This window comes from Sapajus apella, unplaced genomic scaffold, assembly GCF_009761245.1.
Source record: "Sapajus apella isolate SASKATOON/1434 unplaced genomic scaffold, GSC_monkey_1.0 scaffold23, whole genome shotgun sequence".
Taxonomy (NCBI): Eukaryota; Metazoa; Chordata; class Mammalia; order Primates; family Cebidae; genus Sapajus; species Sapajus apella.
In genome coordinates this window covers 34,835,563-34,853,361 of record NW_022436963.1, presented here as the reverse complement: position 1 = coordinate 34,853,361, position 17,799 = coordinate 34,835,563, and the positions used below count along the sequence as shown (strand labels likewise).

The following is a 17,799-nucleotide window of genomic DNA, read 5'->3' as shown; positions in this document are numbered from 1 at the left end:
GAATGGGATTGGTGTTATGTATTTGCAGATGTTCAGCTTCCATGGATAGAGCCCCAAATTCAGTAGTCATGTATACTTTCATCAGGAGTGTATGCAGGTGTCAGTTGTTCTACACCCTTGACAACATCACCATTGTTAACTCTCCATTTTAGCCATTCTAGTGGGTCCATGGTAGTATCTTGTTATTTTAATTTGCATTCCTTAATAACTTATCATGTTCAGCACATTTTTATATTCTTATCTTATATGTTTTATATGCCATCTGGATGTCCTCCTTGGTGAAATACCTGTTTAAATCTTACGTCCAATTCTTCTGTGGGAATCTATTTTTCTTATTTATTTATTTTCTTATTAATTTTCTTATTTCTTATTTATTTCTTGGATGTCCTCTTTGGTGAAATACCTGCTTAAATTTTATGTCCAATTCTTCTTGGGGATCTGTTTTTCTTATTTGTGGGAGTAATTGAAATTTTCTGGATAAAAACATTTTGCTTAATGTATGTATATTTCTAATTTCAACTTTTCACTCTCTTAATGACATCATTTGAAGAGTAGAAGTTCTTCATATAGTTCAATTCATTACATTTTTCCTTTTGGTTAGTGCTTTTACCTTAGCCTGCTTGAAGATCATGCAAATCTTCTCTTTCTTTTAAAAACTTTATTCTTACTCTTAAATTTTGATGTACAGTTTATTTCGAATTGATTTTAGCATATGTTGTGAGGTAGAGGACAAGATTGTCTTATTTTTTTTTTATATGAATAACGAATTGATGCAGCACCACTAATTGAAATGCCATCCTTTCCGCCACTGAATTGCCAGAAGTCTTGGTTGAGAATCAGCTAATTGTACATGTGTAGGCCTGGACACTGTTTTGTTCCATTGGACTGTTATTAACCCTTGTGCAGGGTAAATAATGTGTGTCTTAAGTACTTTATAAGTAATTTATAATAGGTCTTGCTGTCTGGTAATATAGTTCTTCCAGCTTATGTTATTGAGGTCGACTTGATTTTTTTTAGGCCTTTTGTATTTCCATATAAGTTTTAAAATTGGGATTACATTGAATTTGTACATCAATTTTGGGATAGTTGATACCTGTACAGTATTTGAGTATTCCAATTCATGAATATAGTTTATCCCTTTATTCATCTTTGATTTTTGTCAGTAATGCTTTGCAGTTGTCAGAGTGGAGGCTTACACGTCTTTTTAAAGAGTTATTCTTTGATATTTTTGATGCAGTTGTACATTGTGTTTTGTTAAAAAATGTCAATTTTTATTAGTTACTTGTTTAGAAAAATACAACTGATTTTTGTATAGTTTCCTTATATTCAATGGCTTGTCACTTTTTTATGTGCCCTTTTTATTGAGGTATGAGTTACTTACAATATAATAATTCTTTAAAAGTATATAGATGAATTTTGACAAATGTATATTGTCATTTAGCCATTGTTCTAATTGAAATGTAGAACATTTCCTTCATTAACAAGTTTCAATGCCCCTTTGCGGTATATTCCCTCTCCTTTACTCTAAGACCCTGGGAAATACTGATTTCTTTTTTTGGCCCTATAATTTTACCTTTTTTAGACTGTCACATAAATGAAATTACACAAATTGTATAGTGTATAGTCTTTTACATATGGCATCTGTCACTAAGTATAATACTTTTGAGATTTTTTCATGTTGTTGCTTTTACCAGTAGTACATTTATTATTTTATTTATTTTTTAGATGGAGTCTTGCTCTATTGCCGAGGCTGGAGTGCAATGGCATGATCTCGACTCAGTGCAACCTCTGCCTCCTTGGTTCAAGCGATTCTCATGCCTCAGCCTCCTGAGTAGCTGGACTACAGGTGCCTGCCACCACACCCGGCTAATTTTTATATTTTTAGTAGAGACGGGATTTCACTATATTGGCCAGGCTAGCCTCGAACTTCTGACCTTGTGATCCACCCTCCTTGGCCTCCCAAAGTGCTGGGATTACAGGTGTGAGCCACCATGGCCGGCCAGTGCATTTATTTTTTATTGCTTGGCAGTGTTCTGCTTATGGCACTGCCACAATTTGCATACCCCTTCACCTATTAATGGACAACTGGACTATGTTCAGTTTTTTTTTATTATCAGTAAAGCTGTTATGAACATGGGTTCACAGATCTTTGTGTAGCCATATGTTTTCATTTCTCTTGGGTGGAGTTGAATTGCTGGGTCATATGGTAAATGCAACTGTAAGAACCTGCCATGTAGTTTTTCAAATGACTGAACCATTTTGCATTGTGTGAGAGCGCCCCACTTTTTCACACCCTTGCTAACAATTGGTATTTTGATTCTTCTTAATTTTAGCCATTCTAGTGGGTATGTGGTAGTGGTATCTCATGATGGTTTTAATTTGCATTTTCCTGTGACTAGTGGTGTCTACTGACTTTTGATATTTTTATTTGCTATTTGTGTATTTTCTTTGATAAAGGGTCTGTTGAAATTTTCTGCTCCTTAACTCCTTTTATTGATTTGTAAGTTATTTATTATTCTGGATACTGAATTTGTTAAATATATGTGTTGTGAATATTTTATCTTAGTATGTGGCTTACCTTGTCATTTTCTTAATGATGTCTTTGAAGAGCAGAGATGAAATTAGTTTACTTTTTTATTTTATGATTTATGGGTCTTGTGTATCATTTCATGATATACAATTGTGTTGCATATCAACAAAATATTTGCCTATCCTAAGATCACAAAGATTTTATCCTGTGTTATTTTCAGGAGTTTTATAATTTTAGCTTTTATATTTAAATCTATGATCCATTTTCATTTAGTTTTTCTATATGATAGAAGGTAAATGTCAAAGTTCATTTAAAAAATATGTATATCTAGTTTTTCAGCACATTTGTTAAAAAGACTCTCTTCCCCATTGAATTACTTTGCCTCCATTGTGAAAAACCTGTTGGCCATGTATATAGTATGTGAATCTATCTAGAATCTATTCCGTTCCATTGATCTCTGCATCTGTTCTTTTACCCATGCCACACTCTTGATTTCTGTAAGGTTATAGTAAGTCTTAAAATTATCAGGTAGTATAAGTCCTTCAACTGTGTTCTCAAAATTGTTCTACGTCCTTGGCAATTCTACATAAATGTTAGACTCCGTTTTTTGTTGTTGTTGTTGTTGTTTTTTCTCTCTAAGAAATGTCAGGCTATTATCCATTCTTGTTGTTTACTGTTTTCTGAATACTGAGTGTGGAAATAACCACTTTGACTTTACCCCGATGTTACAGGCAGAGCAGAGCATCTGCATCTTTGCTGCTGGTTGGTCCAGGACAGCATTTGCAGGGCAGTCAGTTTATTGATGTGTACCTTTTGGGATTTTGAGTGAGATTACATAGATCAGCTTAGAACTGATATCTTAACAATATTAGGACTTTTAATGTATAATCTTGGTATGTCTCTTTAGGCCTCCTTTAATTTCTCTCAATAGTGCTGTCTAGTTTTTTTATGTATATGTGTTCCATGTATTTTGTTAAATTTATCCCTAAATATTTCATGTCTTTTGGTGCTATTATGAGTGATGTTTTAAAATTTCAGTCTCTTATTGTTTATTACTATTTTAAAGACTCATTTTGATATATTAATTTTTATAAATTTGTATAATATTAACTAGTGGAATTCACTATTTCTGACTTTTTATAGACTTCATAGGATTTTTATATACTCAATCAAGTTACATGTCAAAAACAAGTTTTTTTTTCAATCGATATGCATTTTATTTATTTTTCTACCCTTGGTTGGTTGCATTGGTAGAACCTCTAGTGCGATATGGAATAAAAGTGGTGTAGGCAAATATCCTTTCCTTTCCCCAATCTTTTTTTTATATGAATTTTTTAAGAAAGAATCTGTAACTTTCCTCTGATTTTTCAGGGGCCTATCTCCCCAAAAGGAAGAATAATTACCTTCAAAAATACATTTGAGTGACAATACTATTGCATCAGTATATGTTCTTTTAATTCTGGAATACCCCAATCTTATAGGTAAAACATTTAGTCTTTCACTATTAACCCTGATAGGTTTTCATAGATGCCTTTTATGAGATTGAGGACATTTCTTCCCTTCCTAGTTTATTGAGAATTATGAAGGAGTGTTGAATTGTCAATTCCTTATTCTGCATCTATTGAGGTTATAATATTTTTTCTTTATTCTGTGATATGATTTACAAAATTGAGTTTTAATCAGTTTGTTGAAATATAATTCATATAATATTGAGATATAAGTCATACCCACCTAAAGTGGTATGACTTTACAGTGGTATGAACATACAGTTCAGTGGTTTTCAGTATATTCACAGACTGTACAACTATCATCACATTAAATTTTAGAACATTTTTGTTATCCAAAAAGAGCACAGTATCCATTGGCATCATTTTCTACCAACTCTTCCAGCTGTAGATAGCCACTGATTTACTTTCTGTCTCTATAGATTTGTCTATTCTGGATATTCCCTTTAAATGGAATCATATACCTGTAGCTTGTAGCCTTTTATAAACTAACTTCTTTCACTTGTATAACGTTTTCAAGGTTTATCTATGGTCAATACTCATTATTTTCATTGCCAAATAATATTCCATTGTATGAATATGTCACATATTTGTGTCTGTTCATGAGTTCACATCTGACATTTTTCTGCTTTTTGGCTATTATAATAATGCTGTTATGAACATTTATATGCAACTTTTTATGGGGACATACGTTTTATTTCTATTGTGTATTTGAATTCATGAGTCATATGGTAACTCTATTTTAACATTTTGAGGAATTGCTAAACTGTTGTATAAAGTGACTACACCATTTTACATCCTATCAGCAACGTGTAAGAGTTCCAGTTGGGCTGGGCACAGTGGTTCATGCCTGTAATCCCAACACTTTGGGAGGCCGAGGCGGGTGAATCACCTGAGGTCAGGAGTTGGAGACCAGCCTGGCCAATATGGTGAAACTGTTCTCTGCTAAAAATAGAAAATATTAGCTAGGTGATGGTGGTGGGTACCTGTAATCCCAGCTACTTAGGAGGCTGAGACCGGAGAGTTGCATGAACCAAGTAAGCAGAGGCTGCCGTGAGCCAGGATCGTACTATTGCACTTCAGCCTGCATGACAGAGTGAGACTTCATCTCAAAAAAAAAAAGAGTTCCAGTTGCTCCATTACTTGCCAACACCTGTTAGTCTTTTTTATTGTTGTCCTCCTACTGGATGTGGTATTAATTTGCAATACACTGATTAATTTTTGAATATTAAACTAAGCATCTTTAGCAAGGAATGTGTTCATTTCATCTAAGTTGTTGAATCTATTGCCAGAGGGTTCTTTTTGTTTTTGTTTTTTTAAAGTAACATTTTCTTGTTAACCTTTTAATATCTATGAGATTTGTGGTGATTTACTCTTTTTCATTTTCTATACTGAAAATGTGCCTTGTTTTTTCCTGATTGTTCTTCCTACAAGTATTAATTTTTCTCATTTTTCTAAAGAACCAAGCTTCAGCTTCATTTTTCTCAAATTGCTTTTTCTCAGTTTTTGTCTGTTTTTCTATTTCATTGAATTCCAATCTTTTATGATTTCTCTTTCTACTTACTTAAGGTTTAATTTGGTCTTCCTTTTTTTTTTTTTATCTTATTGTGGAAGTTTAGATAATTAATTTCAGATTGTTCTCTATGTACTCAAAGATTTTTCTCTTAAGTACTGTTGCCTGCATCCATAAACATTGATAGGTTATTTTCCTTTTCTTTTTTTTTTTTGAGAAGGAATCTTGCTCTGTCACCAGGCTGGAGTGCAGTGGCACAATCTTGGCTCACTGTAGCCTCTGCCTCCTGGGTTCAAGCGATTCTTCTGCCTTAGCCTCCCGAGTAGCTGGGACCACAGGCACATGCCACCATGCCCGGCTAATTTTTTTTTATTTTTAGTAGAAACAGGGTTTCACCATGTTGGCCTGGATCATCTTGATCTCTTGACCTCGTGATCCGCCCACCTTGGCCTCCCAAAGTGCTGGGATTACAGGCGTGAGCCACTGCGCCTGGCCTTATTTTCCTTTTCATTCAGTTAAAATATTTTCTAGTTTTTGTTGTAGATTCTTCTTTGACTCATATGCTATATAGAAGTATTGTTTAATTTTTAAGGATTTGGTTATTTCTTAGGTATCTTTTTATTATTCGTTTCTAATTTAATTCCATGGTGGTTCAGAGAACCTGGTCTGTATGAAATCTGTATGATTTCAGACCTTTTACGTTTGTTAAGACGTGCTTCATAACTTAGGTGTTAGATCTTCCTGGTGAATATTGCATAAATACTTGAAAAGTTTGCTATTTTGTATAGTGATCTGTAAATGTTAGTTATGTAAATTTGCTTGATAGCGTATTCAAGTCTTCAGCATCCTTGCTGATATTCTGTTTACTGATTCTATCAATTACTGAGAAGCTTTTTGAAATATCCAACTGTATTTATCAATTTTTCATTTTCCCTGTCAATATTTTCAGTTTTGTTGTATTTTGATTCTCTTAATAGTATTATGTATCTTCTTGATTACTTAGCCTGGTTATTATGGCATATATGTCTTTGTCTCTAATAATAATCCTTGTTTCAAAAATCTGAATATAGCAACTACTTTATTTCATTTTCTTTAAACCTATTGTATCATTATATTTAAACTGTTTTATTATAAGCAGTATATGGCTTGGATTTTCTTTTTAAATTTAATTTGACAATCTCTACTATTAAATTGTAGAGTTTAAAGTATTTTAATTTCATGTATTTTATTTGGTTGGGTTTATATCTGCCATCTTGCTTGTTTGGTATTTATCCTACTATTCTTTGTTTTTTCTTCATTTCCTGCTTTCTTTTAGATTAACTGAGTATTTGTTATTTTCATTTTATGAGTGTATTTCGTTTTTTTGTAGGGGTGATTGTTCTAGTTTACTATATGCATTTTAACTTATCTCAGTCTACCTTCAGTTAATGTTATACTACTTCATGTATAATGTAAGGACCTTATGACTTTCATTCTTTGTAATATTTTGTCATAGATTTTTCTTTTACGTATGTTAAAAACTCCATAATACCTTGTTACCATTTTTGCTTTAAACTAAATAAAAACAGTAATGATAAATAAAAAATGGAAAAGGTCTGTGTTTACCTGCATATTTACCATTTTAAGCATTCTTTGTTTCTTTATGTAGATCCAGGTTTTCATCTGGTGTCATTTTCTTTCGCCGGAAAAAACTTATTTTTTTCTTGATTTCCACAGTGTTTGGACATTTTCTGAAAAATTTCATTCATTCATTCTTTTTTTTTTTTTTTTAAAGATGGAGTCTTGCTGTGTCACCCAGGTTGGAGCGCAGTGGCACAATCATAGTTCACTGCAGCCTCAGACTCCAGGAATCCTGTTTCAGTGTGCTAGGTAGCTAGGAGTACAAGCGCATGCCACCATGCCCAGCTAATTTTTGTTTGTTTGTTTTGTAGAGACAGGGTCTCACTATGTTGCCCAGGCTGGTCTTAAACTCCTAGCCTCAAGAGATCCTCCTGCTTTAGCCCCACAAAGTGCAGGGATTATAGGCGTGAACCATCGTGCCTGCATTATTCAGTGTTTCTTGTAGTGCAGATGTGTTGTTGAGACAAATTCTCTCAGCTTGTTTGTCTGAAAAAGTCTTAATTTTGCATTCTTTGAAAAAACTTTTTCTTTGGAAATTTATAGGAAAGTTGAAAGACTATCATAATGAATGTATAGACTATATCCTTTGTACAGATTCACCTATTGTTAGCATTTTCCCTCATTTGCTTTATGAATTACTCTGTTCTTCTGTCTCTTTCTGTGAATGTGTGTATGTGTCCATATAATTACAGACATTTTTTTTTTCTTAACTTTCTGAGAATAAGTTATATAATGTTTACTCTTTACCCCTAAATGCTTCCTGGTATTATTTCTTAAGAAAAAAAGATTCTCTTTTATTGCTACTGTAGTTACTACTTGTAGTAAATTTAACTTTATTATAATACTTTTACTAATCTATTATCTCTATTCTAGTTTTATCAGTGGACCCAATAATAGCCTTTGTAGATTTTTTTTTTCCTGCAGTACATCATCCAGTTTTGGATCACATATTGCATTTAGTGATAATATCTTTTCAGTCTCTTTTAATCTGGAATAATTCCTCAACCTTTCCTTGTCCTTTATGACACTGGCCTTTTAAAAGAATACAGTCTTTGTTGTGTGTGTCTGTGTTTTTCAAGTAAAATGTTCTCATCTGACACAAAATTCAGATTGTGCATTCCTGGCAAGAATACTATTTAAGTGATGTTTTGTCTTCAGAATATTACATGTAGAGGCATTTGACATCTGTGTACCCCTCATTTGTGATATTAGGCTTGATTACCTGGCCAGTTTCTCCCTTGTTTATACTTTACATCCCCCTGCTTGGTCATAATAAGTCTGCAGAGACACTTCAACATTATGTAACTATTCTATACCTCATTAAGATTTTACCCTTATATTTAGCATCATTTGGTAATTTTTTTCTGAACTAATCTATTCTGTAATAGTTTCAAAATGATGATTTTTCAACTTCAGCATTCCTTTTGCACTTGCTGATTGATACTTGGCATGATTCTGAAAACAAGAGCCCTCCCCTCTGCCTTATTATTATTTGTCTTTTATGAATATGGATTCACAGATTTTTAACTCATTACTTCTAATTATTTTTGTGTTTGTATTCCAGATTTGGCCAGCAGGAGTGTCTTCCTTCTGATTTCTGTCCTCATGACATATCCCGCATTATTTTTGTTACCATTTTCTTATTTCTAACATAACAAGATATTGCAGGCTTTACTTGCTGATTTCAGGACTGGGACATGAAAGAACGATTTCTCTGAGGAGCTCTGTTTCTTTTTATTGGTGAAACCGAGATATGGCTACCAGCTATGCTCGTTGCTACTTGGTGTCTTTGCTTCTAGGCTATTTGAGCAGATGAAGCTGGGAATTATGTGCATTTATATGCATATATATATACATGTACACACAGGGATACATATATACATACACATGCATGTATGCATATGCATACATGTGAATCCATCTACACTTGCATGTTTCAAGGCTCTCAAAACTATTTCATACAGTAGCAATTTTGTTTTGTCTCCAGAGCACTAATTGCCTGTTGGATCATTTTTATGATGGTAGTTTTAAAATTCTTGTCAGATATTTCCAACAATTGGGTTGTCTCAGGTATTGGCAACTTGTCTTTTTTCATTCAAGTTGTGATTTTCCTAGTTCTTAGTATGTCAAGTTTTTTTTTTTTTTAATTGTATTCTGAATATTTTTTTGTACACTAATGACATTCTGGGTTCTATTTAAATATTCTAATTTAGTAGAAAGTCATCTTGTTTAAGTTTAGCATGCAGACCCTGGCCTACTTTTGTAGGCTGTGGTTCTAATGATGATTTAGTTTCTGGATCCGTTGCAATGCTTTTTTCTACTTTATTTTGTTCTATTTATTTTGTTCTACTTTATTTAATTGCTACCTGGAGACTGTTGTGAAAACCTGGTATTCCACACTGTGGTCCAGTTTTCAACCCTGTTGGCATATTAATTGTATGCCGGTTTTACATGTTGGTTGGGGCTGTCCTTCACAGGCTGAAAGAATGCTTTTCTCCAGCTTCCTTCTCTTTGATATTCTCCAGTTATTAGTTTAGAGGGTATAGCTGGCACTTGCCACCATTGGATAGGGGGTAGAAGCCCTCACTAGGCTTCCACTGACACTGTTGCTATGGGAAGACATCCTGCACTAGGACCCCTACTATCGCTGGTTGGTGGGTAGAGGTTTACACTCCACACTTGCTCTCTGGTAATAATGCACAGGGCAGAGAGCATCAGCAGTGTTTTGCTTGGGTAGGTCAAGTGTTATCAAAAAGGTTTCTGGGCACCTTCTTTTTCGGGCCTTTCTTAGGGTAGATTTTTCTTGAGGCTTTTTTGTCTGTTTCTCTTGCTGGCTCTGGCTTCTCCAGAGCCTAGTCTGTAAGATACAGAACATAAAGAAACCCCAGGGAACTCACCACAGTGTCATTCCTCATATGCTGAGGTCTTAGCCAGTCCATTTTCCTCTTTCTGCTTTCCAGAGTTCTTTTATAGTTGTTTGTTATATATCAGGGTTTTTAGTTGTACTTCTTGGGGAAGAATAGGGAGAAATGAGTATAATCCATCTTGTTTGGAACCAGAAATTCTTTTTCATGTATTTTAAATTTCTGTTTTAGGGGCAAACACATTTAAGATTGTTATGTCTTCTTGGTAAATTGACCCTTTTATCGTGATATACTTTCCCTCTTTTTTTCAGATGGAGTTTCACTCGTTATCTAGGCTGGAGTGCAGTGGCCTGATCTCCGCTCACTGAACTCTGCCTTCTGGGTTCAAGCGATTTTCCTGCCTCAGCCTCTTGAGTAGCTGGACAACAGGCATGAGCCACCATGCCCTGCTAATTTTTGTATTTTAGTAGAGACGGAATTTCACCATGTTGGTCATGCTGGTCTTAGACTCGTGACCTCAGGTGATCCGCCTGCCTTGGCCTCCCAAAATGCTGGAATTATAGGCAAGGCATGAGCCACTGCACTTGGCCCCTAATTTCCCTCTTTTTCCCTGATAACAATCATTGTTCTGGTGCCTGTTGTGCCTCATATTAATAAAGCTCCTCCAGCTTTCTTTTCATGACTTTATGTGAGACATTTCTTTCTATTTTTTTATTTTTAGCTCATCTTTTTATTTAAAATGGATTGTTTTTGATAGTATATAGTTTGATCTATCTTTTTTTATCCAATCTGACATTCTCTGTCTCTTAGTTGGTGCTTTAAAACCTTTTCTTTAATGTAAATACTCATGTAGTTGGCTTTGAATTTAATATCTTGCGGTTTTTTTTCTTGGTTCCATCTCCTTTTTGTTGTCCTTATCTTTTTTGCTGTCTTTTGGATTGAGTGTTTTTATTATTTTATTTCTATTATTGCCTTACTACTTTACCTCTTTTTCAAAAAATTTTAGTGATCTCTCTAGGGTTTGCAGCATACATCTTTCATTAGTTACAGTCTACCTTTAAGTAATTATACAGCTTCACTAGTAAGAAACTTTTAACAGTATACTTCAACTCCTAATTCATTGGACTGTTACTGTCATGAATTCCTTTTACATATACTATTAACACAATATGTTGCTATTTGTCCATTAATCAGTTATCTTTTAGAGTAGTTAAAAATAAGAACAAAGTATATTTTATACTTATGTTTACCATTTTCACCAGTTTTCACTTCCTCTTAGGTAGGTTTCTTTCTGGTTCTTCTACTTGAAGAACTTGTTTTAATGCTTTTTGTAATGGAGGACTGCTAATAATACATTCTATTGGCTTACGGTTTCCTCAGAAAGTTTTTCTCTTTTACTTTTGAAAGATATTTTCATTAGAATTCTGGATTGGCAGGCTTTTTTTTCTAATGCTTTAAAGATGACACTCCATTGTTATCTGGCTTGAATAATTTCTGGTGAGAAGTATGATGTAATTCTTGATTTTTCTTTATATAATGCCTCTTTTTCCCCTGTATGGATACATGATTTTCTCTTTGTGTCTATGTGCATGTTGTCATTTTTGGTTTGTTTTTATATCTGTGTTGTTTGATCTTTGAACTTCTTGAATTTTTGGTTTGGTATCTTTCATTATATTTGGCAGATTCTAGACATTATTCTTCAACAATTGCTTCTCTTCCCCTCTTTCTTCTTCTCTGATTTCTATTTTGTGTATGTTATATTTCTTGATATTATCTCATAGCTCTTAGAGGCTCTGTTCTGTTAAGAGTTTTTTTTTTTTTTTTTTTCTCTGTGTTTTAGATTGGATAATACCAATCCAACTTTAGGTTCACTGATTCTTTCTTTTGCTGAGTCAAGTTATCTGTTATTGTGTTGGTTTTATGTATCTATATATCTAGCATTTCTATTTTGTTCTTTCTAAAAGAAAGGATTTCTGTTGAAGTAATTTCTACTGAAATGCCCCATCAGTTCATGCATGTTGTTCATCTTTTCTACTAGATCCTTTATCATCTTAGTTATAGTTTGCTTGCTTTTTCATGTTTAAGTGTTGGTTGAAAGCCAAACTTTGTAGGTAAGAATTCGAGGTGCCAGACTTTTTTTTTTTTTATGTACCTATATATCATTTACAAGTTAGGTTTTCCCTATGAGCCTGTGCCTCAGAGAGGGTCTGTCTCCATGTTAATTTCTTTTCTACAGATAGACTGCTGTTACGTATCACTTGGATCATGCTAGGTTTGTGATAGAGAGAAAAGGAGGGTTCTCTGTTACTCTGATTGAGCTTCAGTCTTAGGCAGGTCTTTCAATCCTGCGTCTCGGGGGTGGTGCTTTTTCAGCTATCTTGCCCCTCTTCTACTGCCAGTGTCAGGGGTCCTCTACTGGCCAGTGCCCAGAATGGTTTCTTGACCCTCCCGAGGGGTAGAGGGGGCTTTTGTTTGTTTGTTTCTGTTTACTTCCCTCAGCAACCTATGCTCTGGGGATAACATATTTGCTGACTTTTTATCAGTGACTTAATACTTTTTTTCTTCAAGGATAATGATATGGTTGGGACTTCATGTCTGTCCTGCAGTGGGGGTGGTTCTCTTTTGGTTGGATCTGGAGGAAGATCTTTTCTAATTTCCTGCCCTTCTCCAGTGAGCTACAGAGAGGCTGAAGACTCTTATGAGTGCCCACTGAGGTCTGTAGAAAATAGCCTGCAAATGGATGCGATGCCCTGTGTGTTCAAGCCACCCAGGGTTTTTGTATTTTCATGGTAGCTCACCTTTGGCCTTTTGCAGTTTATCAAAAAGTTTAGCTGAGATCTTACTCAGAGATAGGGTGGTCCCAACTTTTCTCCTGTACACTGTCCTATGTCAACCAGTGCTCATGACCCCGCTCTCCCCTGAGGCACCCATCTTTCTTTAGGTTTCAGGCTAGTTGGTTGCCCTCTTACTTTAGCTCTGATGGATTCAAGAAAAATCATTGTTTTATAAATTATCCAGCTTTTTCTTGTCATTAGGATGAGAGTGACATTATTTATAGCTCTCTGCAACCTAAACAGAATCAGAAGTCTCCCTGAAAAAGATTTAAGCCACCCAATCCTAATATAGATTTCCTAATATCTTAGAAGAGGATGCCAGATGTTCTTTATCTTGAGTGATACTTGTATTAATGGACTGGAAAAAATGTAAATGGTCCCCGTGTTTTTCATGTTATTCCATGACTCAGTTTGGAAAGGAGAGAACCATTAGCTGATCATGTTCACAGAGAAATTCTTTACATCATTTCTGCTGGTTTTACAATATCAGGGAGGCAAAAGTTACCTCTCAGTGCTTGGAAAACATAAACTTTATATTGAGACAGTTGCATTCTTAAATGATCCTCTTAAGGTCTGTGTTTTTTTTGTTTTTGTTTTTTTTAAATAAAACTTTAATGGGCATTATTTCAAACATATACAGAAATAGAGAAAAGAGTTTACTGATTTCCCCATATGCCTAATCCAGCTTAAACAATTACTGTTTAAACCATCTTAATGTTGTTTTATCTAGCATTTACACCCCTTTCCCCATGGATTATTTTGAAGCAAATTTCAGATATAATTTTTATGTATAAACACGTATAAGGAATTGTAGATTTTTATTTTATACCATATGTATTTCAGTTTTAATGTATTGACTTTGGATGGAGAAAGATATCATTTGCAAATTCTGTGCTACTTGCATTCAAAGGCCTTTAAGGTGTGACAGGGCGTATTCCTCATCTCTTTGATAACCATACCTACAGACAAAGGTTCTGGAGGCAAGGATATTTTTCCTGGTGTTTGTAGATCTTTTTCTCTCCTTCAACAGCAGCCTGTTGTACTGCATTTAGAAAATTGGAGTTTGAGCAGACATCCCCTAATAATTGAACTCACACTAGCAAATTAATTTTCGTATTTCATTGAGACTTGTGTTTATATCTATATATTCAAAGGAGAAAGAAAAATGACTTGACTTTACTCTTGTGGATGTATGTTTAACAGCATGTGCATGTGTAAGAGTTCAGTGTTTTAACTCCATTTTTTTAACCTATTATTTTGAAATGGTAATTGATTCACAGAAAAATTATAAAAATATATCAGGGAGTTCACATGTAGTCGTCACCCATCTTTTCCTAATGTTCACAACTTAAATAATTATTATACAGGGATTTTAAAAATGTAATTAACCTAGTGGTTATTTTCTTATTTTAACAGCTGCTGAAATAGTTCAAGAAATTGAAAACATGGAGAAGACCAGGATGCGTCTTGAAGCTAGTAAACTCAATGAAAGTGTATGTTAATGAGCTATTTCAGTATCTGGATAGAAATGAAGAAAGAAAGTTTAATACCCTACAAAAATTAAAGCAAGCCGTTGTTAAACTTGTTCATTTACTAAGACATTTCCACTTAGTGTATTATGATTTACTTGCAACTCATTTTTGTACAATATTTGATTGTACTTAGCAGTCTTCTAGCACAGAATGCAATCCAAAATAGAGTTTGTTCATGAGCCAGAATTCATAGAATAGAAAATACCTATGTCCGTGCATCAGGCAGCTTTGATATTGGTCCTTTCTCTGCTGGTTGCATTTGATAAGCTAACTCTAAGGACCTCTAAGCTACCTCTAGGGACCTCTATGATCCCTTTTTAGCTGTGGCATTCTGTAATTCTATGATTATACTTATGGAAATGTTAAGTAATTATAAGAGGATAAATTAAGTAATTTGGGGATAGAGTATTCTCTTGAGCTTTTGAGAGAATCAGAGACCTAAAATTCTTCACTGTTACCTTCCACTAGCTTGATGGCCCAAAACTTGAAGACAGGATACCAGTGAAGAAAATAGTCATTGTGTCCTGTGACACTGGAGGAAGTGTTTTGGTCTCTTCCAAGTAGACTTTTTTTTTTCTAGACCATCTATAGTGTGTGAGGAAAGCAGTGGTTACTTTAAGAAAGTAAGTTTATAACCAGATAAGTAGGAAAAAGAAAAGGGATTTACATTGACTCTATTATTACCTATGTGCCAACTGTAAGATGGGAACTGTAGTGAATCGTGGAAGTTGACTTCTGATCTTTTAAGTCTGAGGTTTAGAAAAGTGGACCTAGAAATTTAACTACTGTGTTTTGTATTACTGCATTTTCTATACATATTACTTTTCTAGAATGACCTGGAGAAGTTAGGTTGGAAAGGAGAGAAGGCAGACGAGAAGATCAGCCTTACTGATATAGTCAGCTAAGTGTCATCAGTCTTCTGGGGGTTTCACATGTTGCCTGCTGTATTAAGGAATGTTGAAAATTAAATATTAAAAATGGAAAATTTGTTATTTTGTTAATATATAATTTAATTATATTGCATTTTCTACTGATGAGAAAAAATAATGAGTAAAATGTATACCATTTCTAGTATTTAAAGGAAGTATATAGGAATGATTCTTCCTAGGTCTATATAAAACAGTCTTCTCTTTTAAACACATCTGAGATTTGAAAGTTTGTAATATTTCCCCTTTTGTTATTTTGGGGAGATTTTTATTAAGATCTTTTTTTGATTATTTTAGGTAATGGTTTTTACAAAGGATCAAACAGAAAAGGAAATAGATGAAATTCACAGTAAATATCGTAAGTTGTGTGACTTTATTTGTAAAGAGCTTACTGTTTTTCATCTTAAGTAATTTTTTCAGAATAATGTTTTATGTTAAGGTTCAACTCAAACTTTTGTCAACATTACTCAGGAGATTGAATTTTAATTGGGTGTTTACTCAGACAGTGACTTTTTTTGTATTTTATGTGTCTGCTTTTTGATATTTATGACTAGCATTCTACTTTGAGCTTATCACTAAGCACTTTGCAAATATTAATTATCTGCTCTCAAAACATCTCTGTGAGAAGAAGATGGGATTAAAATGGAAACATTCTGGACTGTATCCTGTCCTCAGGCCATTCAGTAACAATACTTCTGTATAGGATTTCAGCGCTTCTATAGCTTGCAAATTTGTGCCAAAAATAGTTTTCATTTTATTAGTTGTTAGCAACCTCCCAGCTTTATTACTTGCTTTTCTTTAAGTAGTCTGTGTGTTTATCTTTCCCAGGGCTAACACATTACTATTTTGTCAGTTGGATAGCTGTTATTCTTTGCCTGGTTGGTTGGTTTGTAGTTTAAATTTCAGAGCCTGACAAACAGTAGATAGTTAATAAATGTTCATGGAGTGAGTATTGCCAGATGTGGTGTGTTTTAATTGAGGTAAGATAATTTTTTTCTCTTTTCATTTCTTAAACTGAGGGAGGATGAGGCACACATGCACTGGATGTAGGTGTGATCGCTTGTGCCTTCCTAGAGGATTGTTGGATTATAGACTGAACAACAAAAGTCACCATTATTCTGTTGCTAGACAGATAAGTATGATGTGAATCTCTGATCAAACTTTTAGGAAGTCAGAGTGATTTTTCTTTAGAAAGGAAAAGAAAAGAGAATATCAAATGATCACTGAAATGGCCTGTAAAAATAAGGATCACTAAGGCCTTTAAAAATAAGGAAACCAGAAAATTTGTATTGAGAGAAAGTAATTTAAATAACTGAAAAAGTGGTATCTAATAATTATCCGATATTAAGAAGAATTTGGACTATATCCAGTCAAGAAAATATTCATTGCCCACCATTTAGAGATCTAAAAAAAAGTGTAACCTCACTAAATAGGTCATATTAAATTAATCTATTTAGTCTTAAACCTCAAAAGTCAAGTGCTTCACAAAGCTTAGATGCTTAGCCTTTTAGTTTAGTCATACATTTTGATTTAGTGTTAGTTTATAACTATACTACTGATATATCTTCCATCTTTTAAACATTTTTTATTAATGTTTTACATGTAGTTTTTTTTTTTTAATTCTTATAAGGCTTATTATGTAAAAGAGCAATCTCTTGCTTCCTCCAACAACCTGCCTCTATTCCCATTCCCTAGAGGTAACAACTCTCAAGCCTTTTGGAGTTACTTTTGGTAATTACCTTACAATTTATAAAAAAGTATTCTTTCTGCTACTTCTTGAAGTTTTAAAATTTCATATTAACTGTTGATGTGCTAATACGAAAGATGGAGATTTAGCTCATTTATATATCCTGACCCTACCTTTGCTTCCCTTCCATCCTTTAAATATTATGTCATAATTTTTTGTAAGATCAGTATTTAGTTAGATACATTGTTTATGGCTCGAGCCAGACGGTATGTATAAGGTGGTTATAATTCCTTTCGTGAAAACGTTCTGTTTTTCTTATAATTAATAATTTTATTTGTATAGTTACCTAGTACTAATGTATCTCTAAACCTTCCAACAGAAGTGTAAATCACTTTCCAATACATTTGCACTCATTGATTATAATTCATTATTTCCTCAAGAACTTCTCCCCTAGGGCCACCCCTAGACTTTCTTGTCTAGTTCCAGTCTACTGTGCTTGCTCTTTTTGCCTCCTATTAATACATGGCTGCTCTCCTAGAATTTCTTGACCACCAACCTTCTGGGGATTCTGCTCTCCTCCTTCCTGTGTTGGTTCACGTCTTCAAGGTTCCAAGTCTCCCTCTTGCCTTGTTTTTGTAGAATACATTTTCCAGGAAACTTCCTGAGAAAGAGCGTATGCAGGCTTGTCCAACCCACAGCCCGTGGGCCCCACATGGCCCAGGATGGCCTTTGAATGCAGCCAAACAGAAATTTGTGAACTTTCTTAAAACATTTTATATATATATATA

The 17,799-nt window shown here is 34.1% G+C and overlaps 1 protein-coding gene and 1 non-coding gene across 10 annotated transcripts in view; one reads left to right on the top strand and one right to left on the bottom strand.

Moving 5' to 3' along the window:
- RAD18 (RAD18 E3 ubiquitin protein ligase) overlaps positions 1-17,799 on the top strand; it is a 99,371-nt gene that overhangs the window by 42,169 nt on the left and 39,403 nt on the right. For all 9 annotated transcript variants that reach the window (XM_032290547.1, XM_032290551.1, XM_032290555.1 and 6 more), the window contains 2 exons: positions 14,283-14,359; positions 15,622-15,682. In XM_032290547.1, the coding sequence (XP_032146438.1) occupies positions 14,283-14,359; positions 15,622-15,682 (138 nt within the window). The remainder of the gene's footprint in view (positions 1-14,282; positions 14,360-15,621; positions 15,683-17,799) is intronic.
- Positions 3,171-3,308, bottom strand: LOC116559652. Its single transcript, XR_004272555.1, has one exon. It is a non-coding gene; the product is annotated as a small nucleolar RNA SNORA43 (small nucleolar RNA).